Genomic DNA, 17,943 nt, shown 5'->3' with positions numbered 1-17,943 from the left:
TCTTCCATCTTATGCATAGAAACACAGGAAAATCAGTCCATTGGTTCATCTAGTTTGATATGTCTACACTACACTGACTGACAGCAGGTTGTCAGAGTTTCAGACAGGGTCATCCCCCCCCCTCAACCTGGAGATGCTGGAAAATTTAACCTGGTACCTTTTAAATGCAAAATATGAGGTTGTATCACTGAGCTATGCCCCTTCCCGTTCAGCGCAGCGGGATCTACGCCTAGGTAAACGTGCATGAAGTCTGGAACACATCACTTCTGAAGATTGTGAAAGTGGGATGGAAAGTGAAAGAGAACCAGTTTTAAATCAAAATTTATATTCTAGCCAGTGTGAGGTTTCACATCTGAATTGAGGGCATGAGGAATGGAAATGCGTGACCAGCACACCATGCACAGATCACTGTGTGGTGCTGATTTATTTCACAAAGTTCCATCAGTTATTCTATAATTCTGGGGCTACAAAAGAGCTTCCAGTTAAATAACTTGAATATTCTGGAGGGCATTCATCTTGTTTATAAAACCTTAAGCGGGGAGGCTGATCCTTTTCTCTGAGACTCTGTTTGACTTCGAGAGAATCATACCCTTGTCAGTGAAACCAGGATAATGGCCACTTCCTGAGTCCATATTCATAGCCACTAACACAGATGAAATCTGCACCTCTCATAAATATGCACAGGGAGGAAAATACATTATCTGTCCCCTTCCTTCTCATATATCACAGGCTGGTTACAGGGTCTTAACGGAAGCCTCATTGGGGTTAAGCAATCTTGATTTATATGCCTGCAACCCTGAAGAGGTTCACAACTTGGCTGTAGAAAGACTCAATGGATGCAGAGGCTCCATTCTCAAAAGGGCTCTCATGAACAAAGGGGCAGGCAGGGGAGGGGAGTCTTCCGTTTTCCTAAAGAATTAAGGGCCACATTTTAGCTAGGAGTGTTCAGGGTAAACTGTCACCTTTTAGTGAAAACTTTGGGCTGGCTTCCAGCAAAGCCTTCCCTGTTATAGACATCTCAGAGTAGCTGGCTTGGAGGAGAACTTTGTTGGGCTTGGCCTAGTCTTGAGAATAACTATTATTATTATTATTATTATTATTATTATTATTACTATTGCTTATTATGATGGGCAGAACACAACCAACTGGTAGGGGTGCCATTAAAGGGAGGGACAAGCACACAGAGAAAGATCCACGTTTCAGACTGCAAGCAGTTCAAAATGCTGCTTTTGACCTTCATAGCTTAGGACCAAGGTACTATCTTATGCACCTACCGATATATTAAAGCCTTCAGTGGTTGGTCTTTGTGGTGCCTCCACTATCAGAGGTGAGTGACTACCACAGAGAGGGTCTTCTGAGTGGTGGCTCCCCTGATGTGGAATTATTTCCCCAGAAACATTCAACTGGGAAAGAGCTGTACCTGACAAGCTTTTGGGTGCCAGGCAAAGAGCTTTTTATTTCCGCAAACCTGCAGACTGATTTATGCTACTTTTGAGTATTTTTACTTTTGCTTGCCTGTCTATTTTAAATTCTTTTATTCTTTTTTCGTAAGCGATCAGAATAAGATTACCCAGCAGTATGAAAATTTCCAAAACGAAGTAAAATTATATTCACAGGTGCCTATGTCTGCAAAACATAGGCCAAAGGAACAAATTTCCTTGCTTTGAAAAAAGCGGATGATCATCTTGGGTTGATAACATTACACTATAGCGATCCTGAGGTATAAAAATATAACTCTTAAAATAGGCTGCATTTTTGCATTTGCAGTTTTGAACATGTTGAAGGGCAGGGTTTGACTTTGCCAAAATATCTTGTTCTGCATCCTTTTTCTGCAGGAAGGGCGAGATGACCAACTCAGGCAACAGAATTGGGGAATTGGGGAAAGGAGCATCACGCTGTTATGCATTTAGATTATTATTAGTGGGCACCATCACTGAGACTGTGCATCACACGCTCAAGAGGTTCTGGACCATTCCTGCTTCCCTAAAATAAATGAATGGACAGCCCTGCCAGCCTCACACTCCAGCTCTATATATGCTCACTTGGAACTTAGGTTCATTCACAATGAAAGGCCAAACTTTATTTTCTGAGTTGCCAAAGCAGGACTAACCTCTTCCTGCCCTTCAGAGCAACTTCAGGCCTTTCTAAACAAGCTGAGACCCTGGATCTTTCCATAAAGGTTCTATACTCCTGTGCATGTCTGCTCGAGAAGAAGCCCCATTGAGTTCAGTGAAACCTACTCCCAAGTAAGTAAGCGTAGGAATGCAGACTTAAACCATCTTTTAGCTTTGCTTCTCCTGTGCTATTTGTGCGCCTGTACAAAGTACAGTGGTACCTCTGATTATGTACTTAATTCGTTCCGGAGGCCTGTTCTTAACCTGAAACTGTTCTTAACCTGAACCACCACTTTAGCTAATGGGGCCTCCTGCTGCTGCCGCGCCACGGCTGCACAATTTTTGTTCTCATCCTGAAGCAAAGTTCTTAACCCGAGGTACTATTTCTGGGTTAGCGGAGTCTGTAACCTGAAGCGTATGTAACCTGAAGCGTATTTAACCCGAGGTACCACTGTATTGACCTTTACATTTACAAGCAACTGCATCAAAACTGGCTGGAAGCACTGCAAAAAGAGCAGTTCACATTCACATTTCAACCACTTTTGGTCACTTGCTTGTGTTTTCCATTTGACTGGAAGCACTGTACGATTGCCACAGACCTGCACACTTTCTCCACATGGCCTTGCACACTAGCTGGAGAAACCAATGGCAGCAACCTTTACAGCATGGCAAGTTTCACTTGTGAACTGCAGTTGTGCAAAGTAGAAGCTGAGGTGCCATCAAAGAGTACTGGGTGCAATCTACAAGTCATTTCTGCAAATGCCCTTTCCTTCAGCCGCTATTTGCAGATCCCTGCAATTTTAGTTGTTTCCTACTACCGGTGCACCCCCTACCAAAGGGGGGGGTGCTGGGTAACCCCAACCACATTTAGGTATTCAAATTTGATTTAAAGAACCAAGTGGAGGGGGGCTACCTTTTTTAATGGCTTCTATGTCTTTAACAGCTGCAAAACACACAGATATTTAACAGAGGAAGCTTTTTTCAGCAGGCCAATACAGATTTGGGAGCATAATCTACTGCAATCTAGCTCAGGCACTCTGAAATCACTACATGGATTGTGTTGCTGTGTGACACAGTTCCATAGAGGAAGCTTCTGAGCCAGTGCACCACACTGACAGGCAATACTTCCGAGAGCAAATGGCTTAAGACACTGTGGCTTTAAGAAAAAATATGAATGGTGCAATAGAAGCATCACCTGTTGTACCAGATAATTAAGAGACTGAAGCTGTTATCAGTGGGTAAAGCTTTTTCCAGCATCTGAAGTGAGACTGCATCTCTGCTTGTCACTACAGCTGTGAAAGGCCCTGGTAGAAAAAGTTGCTAGCCCTGAAATTATTACCCGTCCCTTTCTGGCCTGGAAATGTTTCCTTCCATAGCAAAGCAATGCCTTTGCAATCTTGCTCCCAGAAAAGCATTTTTATTATATATTTTTAGGCCTACCAAACCCCACTTAACATGCAGATTACAACTGTGCCTGGGATGCAATCCAGTTCCCACTGAAGTCAATCGTGAAACTCCTGTGAATGATAAATAAATCAGTATCTCAGCCTGACTTGGAAATACGTGCCACTGAAAATCAGTGGGAGTTGCTTCTGAATTGAATACCCTTGTTACCTATTCAAACCAGTCCAAGAATGGAAATAGTATTCTAGTTTTTGCAACCGACATCTGTTATGGGGTAGTGCCCTTTACTAAGTCAAGTATGGTTCTGCTTGTGTAGAATACATACATAGAAACTGACCAGATTTTTAAAAAACTCTTCATAAAACAATAAGTGAAGAATATACTAGTTCCAAACAAGAGGACAGAGAGAGACAAAACTCCAAGGAAGTTGTTATAGCACCACACCCAAAGGCTGAAATTGTCCAGAGGAGAAGCTTGTTAAATAATTTATTGATTTATACAAAGTCTTTCCAACTGTAAGAGTTTGGAGCCAACCGAAAATCAAGTAATGCAGTTCTTTCTCCCTTATTCTCTTTAGAAAAGAAAAAAAAGAAATTCAAAGGAAAGGGAAGATAAACGAAAGCATCCAAACCCCAAAACAAAAGAGGCGAGAAAACCGCTTTTTTTTTTTACACTAGAAATATACATCACAAAAAAATCTGCAATTTCCTATATACAAAGCGGCTGAGTTGGAATCGGGGACCCATATACAAAACAGTAACAAAATCTTGATTGTTAGGAGCAGGAGAGCTACCACAGAAGGGGGAGAAGGGGGTTGCTGTGGGTGGCAAGTATTAACAACAACAAAAAGGCAGCCGTCCTGAGTACAAATAATTCCACCCCATCAGAAGCTCATTTATTTCCCAGTCAGTTCCTCTGATTTAAAATGAAACTGTATTTCCAAGTGTAGGATAGGGATGTGACTGGGAACTACTAAGCTCCATTGAAAACTAAGGCTGACACCCTAAGCATGGTTACTACAGAATGAATCCCACTGAACTCTGTGGAACCTACTTTAAAGGAAATATGCCTGTTCTTCATGCACAGCTCCACCCAATCTTAGCCATTTTTACGCAGAGTTAAGCCCCAGGGGGGATGACTGTCAAATAAGAAAGCTGCATCAGGAGATAACCCAATCCTAAGCACTTTAGCAGCACAATCCTAAACACATTAACTCCAAAATAACAGTGCAATCCCAAACAAGTTGCTCAGAACTAGATCCCATTCAGGGGCCCTTACTCTAGTCAGTTTGCATAAAATTGCATGCAACCATTACAGCAGGATCCTGAGGAATAAAGTCCTATTGAGTTCAATGGGGCTTCCTCCCTCGTATGAGTGCGTTTAGGACTGCCGTTGAAGAGAATCGCTCCGCATAACAACGTTTACTCAAAAGTAAGCCCTACTGAGTTCAATGGGACTTACCTCCTAGTAAGCAGGCTGAGGATCGCAGCTGAACTGAGCAGCAAAGTCTTTTTCTATTTGGATGGAGCTACATTTTCCAGGGGCGCCTGCTTTTAAGGTCAGATGATTTGGCTGCCCCTTCCCCCAAAGTCCATTTGCTCTCAGCAGTTTCCATTTTTACGCTAATCGGAATAGGGGTCGGTTGGGCATCATGGCGGCTGTTTTGTTTCCAAATGCAGAATGGGGGTAAAAGAGGAAGAGGGTGGGTGGGTTGGAAATGGAAAATAAACCAGGGTCGAGTTACCCATAAAAGTTGGAAAGCTTTTCTTGCGGTTTGTGTGTGTTTGGTTTCCTTCCTTCCTGTGCGAGCGACGCGGCTGTGCGTTTGGCGAGTGCGCCCCGTCGGAGAGCAAAGGGGCGCTGCTCCTTGGTTCCCATAACTTAATTCTGTCCGAAATATATATACACACACGCTATTCCCCCCCATACGTGGCGGGCTGTACAAGACGTCGCGGCGGCCAGTCCCGAGGCTGGCTGGGGCTGGCGGCGTCGGCGGCTACCCTGCTTGGCCGGAGAGGACGGGAGGGTCGGGCAGGCGAGAGGGGGCGGCGGGGCGGGCGGGCGGGCGAGGGCGAGGCAAGGCACGGCCGCAGTCACGACGGCTCCGAGGCGTTGCTGCAGGGGCTGAGCAGGGCCAGCGGGCCCGACGACACCGCGGCGGCGGCGGCGGCGGCTGCCGCCGCCGCCTTGTGCTTCTTGAGGAGCCGCGTGATCTTCTCGTCGTCCGAGTTGGGGTCGAGAGGCTTGTTGTACTCGTCGTCGTCCTCGTTCTCCGAGCTCTCCTTCAGCTTCTCCGTCTCCGAGTCGTGCTTCTTCTTGGCCGACGCCATCTCGGCCGCATGCCGCTTCCGCCACTTCGTCCTCCGGTTCTGGAACCACACCTGCCACGCGGAGCCGGAGAGAGGGAGAGGGAGAGGGAGAGAAAGAGACAGAAAGAAAGAAAGAAAGAGGGGAAGACAAAAACACACGCACATCTTTGGTCACGCGTCTCTCCAGGGCGCAAGTCACAAAGGTTTAAAAACAACAACAACCCAACCCCGATCCGCAAGAGAAACAATCGGGGTGACCACCACGCGCTGGTACCCTATCGAGAAGCAGTGCTGCGCAGTGGTTAGAGTATCGGGCTAGGACCTGAGAGACCAGGGTTCAAAATCCCCACCAGACATTAAATTCACTGGGCGACCTTGGGCCAGTCACTGCCTCGCAGGATTGTTGTGGGGATTGAATGAAGAGGGGCAGAAGCATAGGCATAGCTGTCAACTTTTCCCTTTTCTTGCGAGGAATGCTATTCGGAAAAAGGGAATTTCCCTTTTAAAAAAAGGAAACGTTGACAGCTATGAGCATAAGGGCTGGGGCTTGGGACTCCTTAGAGGAAAAGGTGGAAAATAAACACCATCAAATAAATCTTCAGAGTGCACAGGTCCTGGTCCCCACTTGGGCCATGCTGATGCTCAAAGAGTAACTGCCCTTGGCTTATACAAAACAGGGTGAATCCTTTGTGTTTACATGGTCACTTAACTCGAATTACAAACCCCACTTTAACCTGAAACCTTGGCTGGGAGTAGGTCAGGGTGGCAGAAAAGAATTGCGATTTCCTGGCAGGGAGGGGGGAAGAGAAACATAATTAAGGCTACAATCCTATGGGATCTGGGAGACCAAGATTCAGATCCCCTACTTGACCAGTCACGCTTTCTCATCCTAATCTACCTCACAAAATTATCTTGAGGATAAAATAGGGGGAGCATATAGGCCACCTCAGGCTTGTTGGGAGGAAAAGTGAGATATAAATGTAATACCAATACTAATAATAACCGTTGAAGTAAGTGAGACTTCTAAGTAATCATGGTTGGACAAAGCAGGAAGGGTTATTGGGGAAATCACTCCTTGGCTATAAATCAGTTGCTCATCCGCAGAGCTTTACAAAAAGGAAGCCCTAAAGTTTCATGTAAACTACTTGTCAAAATAATGTGAGTGTACACAAGATATTTTCATTGAAATGGAGCTTCCTCCCACCTTCATGTGCTTGGGATGAAATTCTGCAAAGCCCTTATCCTACCATCTCATCACCTTCTTATTCAGAATGTACTCTGGGCTTGCTGAACAAAATGAACCAAACATGTTGTGATAGTAAACACATTGGAACAGGGAAGAATTACTAACAAAGTACGGTACTTGCTAAGGAAGCCAAACCACGTCTACCTGGAAGTAAACCCTGTCACTCCCAGATGACTTTTCACAGGGATGCTGCCCCATTAGGTGCTTACTTCCAGGAAACCTGGAGGGCAACTCCTTGACCACCCAGATGTCCCATTCACTCCTAAAATCGTAGAATCCCAACCCACTTGCATTGGGGAAGGGAAGAGCATGGTGGCCCCATCTGTCGGCCAGAAGAGGAGCAGCTGCAGGGAGCGGTGTTTCCTTTCTCCCTGCCAGAAAGAACTGTACAAACTTTGGAACTCAGAACTAGTGCTGAAGCTTGCTTTCCCCCTACTCCCACTCAGTCTTATTTTCCTTTTCCATCACGGCCTTTTTGATAGCCTATGGGTTGCAATCCACTTAGTATTGATTTGGGTTGGGGGTTTGTTTGTTTTTTGGTGGAATAGAGGGTAAAAAATCCTGTAAATAAATATTGGCTGAATGTAGGCAATTTCATTTGACTCTGTTCTGGCTTGGCCAAAGGAAGGCACATGCAGGCATCTATACCCATCCTATATTCTTTATCTGCATGCAGTTCAACGCCCCGCACTAAGCTCATGATCCACATCTGCTAAACCAGGGCACACACACACACACAAACACCAGCCACCTTGGTAGCTAACCATTCCCAAAGACACAGATCTCCGGAATCCTGTCCTCATCCGCATCTTATGCTATCCCATCACTTTGCATCCTATTGGATCCCTGCCCCGAAAGCATCCCCAGTCCTAATTCACACCCCTGGATTTCTCAGCCCAGACCTCAACTTCAGCGGCAGGTGGCTTTCAAGCTGGTTCTCTTTAAGTCATGCTCTGAGCTAAGTTAATGCTCAGTGTCCTTTAATGGCTGCCTCCACCCTGTTTATCTAGAAGCAAACCCCACTGAACTCAATGGGACTTACTGCTTAGTACAGAGGATTGTGCTGTTAGGGCAGCTGATTTCATTCCCTTCGTACATACTGGGATGTAAATGACACCAAACCCCCAAAAGGCTTACTTTCATGTAAGCCAAATCAAGCCTTAACAAGGAAGGTGTGACTCCTGAATCCAGAAATTTCTGAGTGGCATTTAAATCTAGCCACTTTTGCATGAAAAGGGGGGGGGGAATATTACTTGTGGGAAAGGAGATCAAATCCTGCAAAACCCACTGAGGAGTAAACGTGCATCATGTTCCGGCTTCAACTGTACAGAAATATGGTATAGAAAGCCAATTTTTAGGCCTCATAAAAGCACGGGGGGTCTTGACAGGAGACATTTGTCTGGTTATATTGAGGTTTTATTACTGGCCTTCGAGAACAGTAGGAAAACCAGCATCTGAGGATGTTATTTCATGGGAAACTGAGTGCTGACAAATGAACCGCTCAAATAAGACACTGGTACCCCATTGAAAGCCATGATGGGAAGATAACAATCCTAAAAGAGTAAGATCCACTGAATGCAATGCACTTTTAAAAACTGAAATTGCCTCTCAATCCAAATGCAGAATTCCTTGTGATAAAATCAGAAAACTATCTGCTGATAACCTTTTTCAAAAATCCCACGTTTTCCATAAACTTATAAGATCATGAGTTTGTAAGCCCCCCCACATTGACCAAAGAATGATCCACCCCATGTTAAACAATTTTGCAGTGCAGTCCTACACGTGTCTACTCAGAAGTAAGCCAGGCTGAGTTCACTGTTTCTCATTCAAAAGTCACTCTATTATGATCAAATTAGATTTCAACTAATGATGAGGAAAGTAGAGGGGTGTGTGTGTGTTAAAGAACAAGAAATGCCTTGGCTATAAATATTGTTTCAACTCTACATTAAAAACAACTTATGGTTTTAAAGTGTATTGCCTTTTTAAAGGGGGGGGACAACAAGACGGCAGAATACACCCCCCCCAATCCCTTGCAAACACATTTTATAATCCATCCACAACCTTAATAAATTAATTTTCGGTGAAACCTTATACATTCTTTCTAGGAAGAAAACGGATTGAATAGTGGCATTTCCTGCCATATTTGGGATCAGCTTGCTCATCTCTCTGACCTTAGGAATAACTCCAGAAGATCCCTTAAAGAGGACGCAGATCGGCTGATGCCAGTTTATTTGTAAGCGAACATGCTTAGGGCTAAGGAGCCACAAGGTTTAAATTCATTGTCTTTGGGCTTATCATAATTACGACTTTTAAAAATAATTAGAATTATTAAGATTTTTATTTTGGTAGAGGGAAGACACTAAATCTATCAGATACAGTAAACAGTAAAGCTGTGTGACATCATGCGGTTAGAAAAAATGGAACAAGCTTTAGCGGGCTCGACAAGGCTAATAGCCATGGGCTGTTTCTTAGCACTTGGGCTGTTTCTTAGCACTTCGGTTCTTAACCCCACATATTTTGAACTCATTTATTTACCTCCAAGAGAAGGCGCATAGAGGCACAGCCACTTTGCTGGGGAGTGAAGCCCTACTGAACTGGGAGGAATTTACTTCTAAGTAAGCTTGCCGCAGACTGGGACTGCTAGTCCCTCCGAAACCAGCTCCCCTTCCGTGCCAGCACTCTTCCCAGTGCAACCTTATAAGTGCCTACTCAGAAGTAAGCCTACCCACTTTGAGTTCTGAGGGACTTATTCTGAGGGGAAAGAGTTGAATACAGTATAGGACGGTTTGTTTGTATTCCTGCTTGCCTGGGAGTAAAAGTGCCAAGGAAAAAGGGTCACACTTCTGAGCAGACATGCTTAACATTGCACCGCAAATATGTTTTTTTGCCACCGGAGCCTCGGGAGCCCGAGATGCTGCTGACCGTCGAGGCGACCGGCAACGGAGGGCTCCTTACCTTGACTTGACTTTCCGTCATTCCCAGCGAGTAGGCGAGGCGGGCTCTCTCGGGTCCTGCCAAGTACTTGGTTTGCTCGAAGGTTTTCTCCAAAGCGAAGATTTGCTGCCCTGAGAAAGTCGGCCGCGAGTGTTTCTTCTTGCCGTCCTTGTCCAAAACCATCCCAGCCTGGGCTGGAGAGAGGGACGAGGGAGCGGAGGGAGAGAAGAGAAAGAGCCCCGTCAAGCGCCGAGGAAAAACAACAACTCCTGGACCCCAAAGCCTTTTGTGCTCGCCGGGCAGAAACTTCCTCGGCGGATCTCACGCGGACTAGCAACCTGAAATGCCGCCGCAAAGCCAACCCGCCCTTTCCCGAGAGCAGCCGCAGAGCTCGGGCCCAGCAGGACAACTTTGCCACCAGCTAGCCTGCAGGAGATGCAACGTCAAGGGAGAGTTTAAAACAAAACAAAAACCGGCGGGTCGTTGTGGAGGCGCGATCGGGGCCACGCAAGACCGTCGAGCTGCTCCCTCAGTTTCCCGAAGGCGACCTGGCTAGTTTCGGCTGGCCTTCGGGAAACCGATCCTTGCCGCTTTCATTTCCAGACATCAAAACACCAGCCAACTGGAAGCGTCCTTTTTTGAGGTTGCAGATCACGGCGCTGGCTCCCTCTCTTTCCAAGGGCCACCCCCTCTCCCTAAGTGAAACTCGCTGCCTCTTTATCTGGGACCCGAGCCCTGGAGCCGCTCGGGCAGAAAAGAAGGAGCGCCCCCCCCCCAGCACACCTCGCCCTGCCCATCCGCTTAGGGCTCACCAAACCAATCCATCTGGACCTGTTTGCTCGCCTCTTTTCCTGGGAATGCGCCCTAGCACCTGTTGCCTGCACCCAGAGCCCAGCCGTGCAACTTGCGAAGCGAGAGAGAGAAAAGAGGCGCCTCCGAGCATGTGCAGAGTGCTGTTCCACCCGGTCTCTCCTAATGATCGCAGGGCTTGATGGGTCGAGCATTGGCACCTCTAATTATCAGGATTGGGGAAGTTTAAAAGGAATCTCCTTTTTCTGCAGAGATCCTCCCCTCCTCCCCCCCCCCCCAGCCCCGGCTCCCCGCGCCGCCTTCTTACCGGGACAGGCGAGCCGGGGGTCCCTCCAGGGCGCCCCCTGCATGACTCCGGGCCAGAAGATGGGCGGCCTGCCGGGCAGCTCGGCCAGGGGCTTCGGGTAGCGGGACACGGCCGCCGGGTTGAAGTACATCCCGGCCGCGGCGGCCCCGGCCAGCCCGTTGAGGCGAGGCAGGCCCGTGAGGAGGCTGCTGGCGGCGGCGGCGGCGGCGGCCACGGGCCTGCCCAGGATGTCGCTGATGCCGTGCGGGGTCCCCAGCGGGATCTGCGCGTTGAGTCCGCCCAGCGAGGGCGCCTTGAAGCCGGCCGGGCTCTGCAGGGCGTAGGGGAAGAGCGACGTCTTCATCTCGGCCATGTTGTGCAGCGCCGCCAGCGGGGCGCTGCTCAGCACGAAGGCGCCCGGCGGGCGGTTAGCCTCCATCTGCCCCACGGCTAACATTGGCGGGCATCAAGGGGCGGGCGAGGCCGAGCGGGAGCGGGGAAGGCGGCCCCGAGGGCCGGGCAGGAGTCCGCCGCCTCGCCGCCTCCCAGGGAGCCGCAGAAACCAGACACTTCGCCGCCGCCTCCTCCTCCGTTCCTGTTTTGGGCGGGAATTCGTCCGCAAGGCCGCTGCAAAGTTTTGCTTCGGTTCTCCTAAGCGGCGGCGGGAGCGCTCGGCGGCCGCGGGTCCTTCGCTGGAGGGCGGCTTCAGCCGCAGCAACTCCCGGCGGGAAGTTCTCCGGCCCAGAAGGGGAGGGAGAAGGAAGGCGGGCCGGCCGCCAAGCCTCGGTGGAAAAACCAGCCACGACAACGCCAATCTCGGCGGCTCAGTTTTCTTCTTTGCAAGCTTTTAATTTTAGGAAATAACTTTTTTGGGGGTGGGGGGAATTCTCCCAAATTTGGAAGTCCTCTCGGAGATCGGGAATTGGTGCTGGAGTATATATATGTATATATTTATATTTTCCTCTTTTTTTTTCGTCTCCCCTCCCCCCCTTCCAAAAAAGTCAAATAAATGCTTTTTTATTTCGTTCTTCCCAAAGCAAGGAGTTTTCCCTCCCGGCGAAATGGACTCGAGCGCTTGGAGTCCCGGAGTCGGGACAAGATGCGCTGATAACCTCGCAGGCACCTGCCAGCCGAGCTCTCGGATTGGTCGCGCTCTCTTCCGAGGTCGCTGCTATTGGCCAATGGACGGGCATTCCGGTCTGCCCGCTTTGCATGCGCGTCATGGAAGTGTGTGCTGGAAGGGGCGGGGCGGGGGAGGAGGGCGCGCGGCGGAGAAAGATCAGAAGATTGCGGGGGAGAAAAAGAGCAACATTAAATGAAGGTTCTATTATAAAGTCAAGGTACTTTAAATGGCTGTAAATTTGCCCGCTGATTTATCTTTCCGACGACTAAATAAATCCCGTTGAATGGGAGTTTAGTTAGGCTTAAGGGTCCCCTCCCTTCCTCTTTTCATTTATAAGGAATCGGCAGTATATATATATATTTATATATATATATAAAGGTACATATTTCATGTTCTCGTAATCGTGCAGATCAGCAAGAACTTTTTTTTTTAATCGACCAGGCAAAGTCACTTTCACAATGGAACTATCCCTTGATGGTCTAACATTGCGTAAAAAACACAAACCAGCAGGGCTTTTTACAGTAAACCAACCGAGTCTAAACGGAAGAGGAGCTGAAAGGAGAAAGAGAGATTGAATTTGCCGTTTGCTGATCTTTTCCTATCCCTCAAGAATTTGTTTCCCTGTCTGTTTTCTCAACTGGGAGCTCAATAAATAAGCGTGGAATAAGCCGCAAGGAAGGCTCTTTAGGCGTGTGGCCCGCGAGTCTTTTAGCTCTATTAAGATCCGCGGCGTAGATGATTATCTGTGCGTGACTCTCGCCTCCTTTTATTGCCTGGACTCGCTTCTGATTTGTATCAATCTTATCTAGCAAAAGGCCTTTAAAAGAAGACCTTTTGTCCTTATTGATCACATCGTGGACTATTGTCACCGACCTGTCTCTCCCCCCCCCACCTCCCCCTTCCCTCTTTCCGACTTTACAGTTGCTTTTTTAAGGCGACCGAGAGGTTGGCAAGGTGGTTTGGAAACTGGCCCCTGACCAACACTCAGCTCGCCCGAGCCTTTGATTTGACGGGCATAAATGACCTCCTTCTGCACCCGCCTAGGAATCGTGCCTTCCTCGGCTATTCCTGATTTTTTAACATTTGAAAGGCGAAGATCAAGAAAACCTTCCGAACATCATTCATGATAGTAGTCAGCCGCCAATCCTACGAGGTGCCTGAAACGCTGGCAAGGCTGACACAAAATTTATGTTGAGTTTTCAAAAAATTAAATAGGGATTTTTCTTATTTAAAACGAGGAAGAAACAGCTCCATGCGTCGATTCTAAACGCGCTCTACCGGGCTTTCAGGATTTCAGCTCCAATATGTATCGCTACTTTTCTTCTTCTTCTTTTTAATGATAACATCCATTGCGGAAAGTAAGTCTGACATAAATAAGTTGCAACTCATTTAAAGGGAATGTAGTCAGGATTAGAATGCTGTCTACTGCTTCTCAGTGATAATTTCCCTTTTTAATCGAGGTGGTATAATAATGTTGGGAAATGTTTCTGAAGAAGCTTTCTTATTAAATTCGTGTTTTTATCTGTCAAAATAGTACCTCAACCCTATTATTTTGAAGCCTGGCAAATGACTTTTAAGGGGAATCCAGAGTGATTCTTATGGTGAAAGGGTCCTTTTCAGAAAGAAAGGAAAAAGCTGAACCCGTGTGATTGTGCGTCAAAACCTGTTTTCAGACGACCACGAAGTAAATCCTGATTTGTTGGCACTACGCTAGTTCTCCATTCTATACAGTGGTACCTCGGGTTACATACGCTTCAGGTTACATATGCTTCAAGTTACACACTCCGCTAACCCAGAAATAGGCCCCATTAGCTAAAGTGGTGCTTCAGGGTAAGAACAGTTTCAGGTTAAGGACGGACCTCCGGAAGAAATTAAGTACTTAACCCGAGGTATCACTGTACACCCAATTAACCTGTGTAAAATGCTACGTGAACTGCAGCTCTTCGGATGCGTGTTTGCACGTTTTCCCCGCAGCAAATACAAGACACGCATCATAACAGGAAAGGGCTTAGCTGCACGATGGCGTGTGTGCCATGTAATTTGCACTCGTGCCCATAGTGGAGTTTACTTCCAAGTTGCGTATCCAGGATAGTGGTGTCTCCTGACAATCATTTACAGTACTTGCAAACAAATCTCGGATTCTGCCCCAGTATCCTTTTCTTACAGCTGTAGCCCCAGAAGCATTAATTAAAATATTTTATTTGGATTTAAAACAACCAAAAAAAAACCCTCATTCTCCCCAAGCGCAATTAACCGTTACACCTGCAGTTCAAAAAGGGTGGGTTTTGTCTCTAAAAGCAAGGAAACACGTACACCTCCCCTCACTCAGATGCAGAAGAGAGTTTGTGTGCCCGCTGGGAATTAACAGCATCAATGGAGACGCAGGCCTTCTGTGCGGATCCGATCTCGAAAGTTGCCTTTTGATCTGCTCAAGTCTGCTGTTCTCCAGATCGCCCGTTTCCTAGTCTTCACCTGTTGCCCAACACGACCACATCTCAGGGCATTGCTTGTCCAGCCGCCTCGGACTTCTCTCCCGGTTCTGGTATTCTGGGATGCTCGCTGCCCAGTAGAAGCGCAGCTCCGTCGAGGGTCCTCGACAGCAGCTCCTAGCCTCTTCTTATAATGCGGTCCGAAGGGAACTTCGGGTCGGGAGCTGGAAACCTATCGATTTCAGGGGGACTCCTCCACACCATCACATCAATTGGATAGGGAATTGGACGGAGATGGTTAAGGTGAATAGGCCAACTCTGAAAAGCCATTACTGGGATTTGCTCCGGATGAGTAACTTCCATCCCACCACTCACCTGACCAAAGTGGGCATCTGCAATCCCAAATTTTTGCCTTTCGGAGATCAGCTTTGCATTGACCACGGTGGCTTGCTTTGTGCAATGTCCGAGTTCTCAGACTAAGAATAATAGCAACATTTTATGGTTGTTGCTGTTGTTAAATAACGACATATGTTGCTAAACAACATTTATTATAATTATTGATGATGAAGAAGAAACATAATTCCTATGACGTTTGCATGGTTTAAAGTACGGCTGTAAATTTGTATTGATTTTATTGTTTTGCCGTTCTGTAAACCGCTTCGAAGGTTGTTGGTTTATTTTACGAAATAAAACAAACAAATAAAATGTTGATGGTGATAACACATATTGAGGGCTTGGGAGAAATCTTGAGAAGGAAATGTGCCTTTCTCAAAGTTCATTCAAAAGTGCATTTACTACGGGTTGAGGTTCCTAACAGTTGAGGTTCCTAACGGGTTGAGGCTTTAATGGAGTCTCTGTCGAGATCCACTTTTCTACTGTATTCCCTTAGGAGGGACCGGCCGAAGTGAAGGGATCCCACGCCTCCTTTAGCCCATTGGAATCAAATCCCGTCCAGGGACTTTTCTCTCGCAGAAAAGAAAGCGTGGGGTGAACTCGTTCCCCCACTTGCTGCTGGGCTGCTTCGAGGAGGTCCCGGGAGCTTGAGACGGTGGTGGCGACAGAGAGAATATTACATTTTCAATGGAGCGGTTGGCAGAGATACGACAGGAAAAAGATGTATCTCCCCTCCCGCGCCTCCTCCTCTCTCGCAGCCTCCGCTGTCCAGCCAGTAGGAAGCTGCCGGATGATCTGGCTCTGCAAGACACGCCTACAAAACCTACAATTTCCCATCCCTCGGATCCAAGTGTCGCCCAAGTGTGAGATTCAAGGGACCAGATTCCAGCTGGCGTTGCCTTGCCTTGGGGGAAGCACTTCTGTCCAGGAGTAACATTCCTAGTGAACACAGCACAACTAGTATAACATTTAAATCCCAGTGACTTCAGTTTCGGCTGGTTTGTGGATTAGGTTTAGATAAACTGTATGTGTCTTTTAACTATTTATGTGCTTCTTTTAATGCTAAAAATGCCCTCTGTGTCACATCAGGTAAAAGAAATATAAGAACAACCAGCAGCAACAACCATAGTTTTAGTAGGTCTGTCAACTAGTTTAAGCTCTTCAATAGTTCATCTTTTAGCGGATTAACCAATTAATCAATGACATTTATATACGATTAGCCATTGCATAATCCCAGTGAAGGTGCCTTTTGGAGGATATATTGAGAGAAGGCGACTGGTTTTCCTTAAATGTCAAAACCATTACAATGTTGCCCTGAGTTTGTGGGTGCTAGGCATCCCCTAAATTCCTGGGACCAATAGGTGCTGGAATTTAATTAGGTCTTGTGTACTAAAACTGTGTTAGACTCCCATGTGTTAGAATCTAATCAAGACCCCTGTGCATGATTTGGCTGTGCATGAGACACCTCTTTAACCCCCGGGAATCAACATGTGTTAGAAGCTAATTGAATCAGGCTACTTCACCTTTTGAGGTGATGGCTTGTGGATGAGCCATTAAGATAACACACAGGATCAAAGAACTAAGCATGAAAAGGCAATTGAATGGGCCCCTCCCTCGTTCTGCAGATAAAAGTCAGGGGTTTAGAATAAGAGAGAGTTAGAAGTCATATGGGCAGTAGCTTAGTATAGGGAGTTGGGAGTTAAGCAATGGCATTAGTAAGCAATGGTTTGGGGTCTGCTTAAGTCCAAGGCTGCTGTGTGGCTATGGGAGAAGCCAGAACCTTTTGACGTATGGATGCTAGGCATCCCTCCATTGCATGCTCGGGTTGTATATATGTGTAAATAAGCCATATATCACAAAGGAACCACCATCTCTGCTGTGTCTCATTTTCCAAAAGGAAACATGGACCCTGGATATGGGTGCCTGGAACCTCGCATTGCTCTGGAGAGTGGGGTGGTATAATATAGTATAGTAAACAGAAGCTACCATTTACTACACGGAGGCGTATCTATGGGTTGCCCAGCCCCCACCCAAATCACCTGTCAAACAAATGGAGAGTATGACATACATGCATGCTGTCCTTCTCTGTGGTAATGTGATTTTGGGGGGAGGTGGGGGGGCACTGATACATCTCCTTGTTAAGGCTGCAGTCACCCTATGTACGCCTCAGCTACTGCTAGAAGGAAAGGCAGTCTCTAAAGGTTTAGGCTTATTCTTCAATTCACACATCACTTTCCACAAAAAAGTCCAAAGGCGATTTACAATCAAAACAAAAACAAAAATCCAGGGGAAAAAATCACACTTACTGTCACGTTTCTTTTCTGCTGTCCCTTCTTCCTTCCTGTCCACCTCCCTTCCATGTCACCATCCTTGACTGCCCTGCCACCCCAATATTTTCTTCAAGTTGGTGCCACTGACCTGTGACCACGTACCGAGGAACTGCAAGGAAATAATATCACCCAGAAACATCCAAAAAGTTTTCAACTCTCTGCCAAACGGAAACCCCAGAATCTGCATTAGGGCAATATAAAAATGCTACAAAATAGTGTGCAGTGTGGAAAGCTTTCGGGTTCTTCAGAAGGCCTCACCAGGCTAGATGGTAAACAAACAAGGAAGGCAGAGAGTTGGCTGATGGCTGGAGCCATGCATGGGTGAAGACTGCATTTGTCACTGCCTTAAGATGGATGTGGACAATCATTCTAACTTAACACAATGACGGAACTATGAGCCAACAAGGCTACTTCTGTTTTTTCCATTTTATTTTTAAGAAACCCACCTATTTCTTGGTGCACCAGGCCTGCTTCTCATAGGAATTGGAGTGGCAGGTATTACAAATAGTTTATGTAAATGTTTTTTTAGAAAAAAAAAAAACCAGTATGAAAATAAAACTCACGA

At 46.8% G+C, this 17,943-nt stretch overlaps 1 protein-coding gene across 2 annotated transcripts; it reads right to left on the bottom strand.

Moving 5' to 3' along the window:
- Positions 1-3,970: 3,970 nt before the first annotated feature.
- NKX6-2 (NK6 homeobox 2) lies at positions 3,971-12,212 on the bottom strand. Of its 2 annotated transcripts, none has more exons than XM_081863906.1 (3): positions 11,125-12,212; positions 10,029-10,196; positions 3,971-5,899 (listed from the first exon to the last, which is right to left on the bottom strand). In XM_081863906.1, exons 1-3 carry the CDS (start codon positions 11,558-11,560, stop codon positions 5,400-5,402), a joined length of 1,104 nt encoding a protein of 367 aa, XP_081720032.1. In that variant the 5' UTR covers positions 11,561-12,212; the 3' UTR covers positions 3,971-5,399. The 2 variants fall into 2 exon arrangements, with proteins under 2 accessions (XP_081720032.1, XP_081720033.1); XM_081863907.1 differs by having other exon boundaries at positions 5,520-5,899; positions 10,029-10,201; positions 11,125-12,203.
- Between the last annotated feature and the right edge of the window lie 5,731 nt (positions 12,213-17,943).

The sequence above is a fragment of the Podarcis erhardii genome (assembly GCF_964252035.2).
Source record: "Podarcis erhardii genome assembly, chromosome: 5".
In the NCBI taxonomy this organism is placed as follows: Eukaryota; Metazoa; Chordata; class Lepidosauria; order Squamata; family Lacertidae; genus Podarcis; species Podarcis erhardii.
This window is presented reverse-complemented; position numbering and strand designations above follow the sequence as displayed.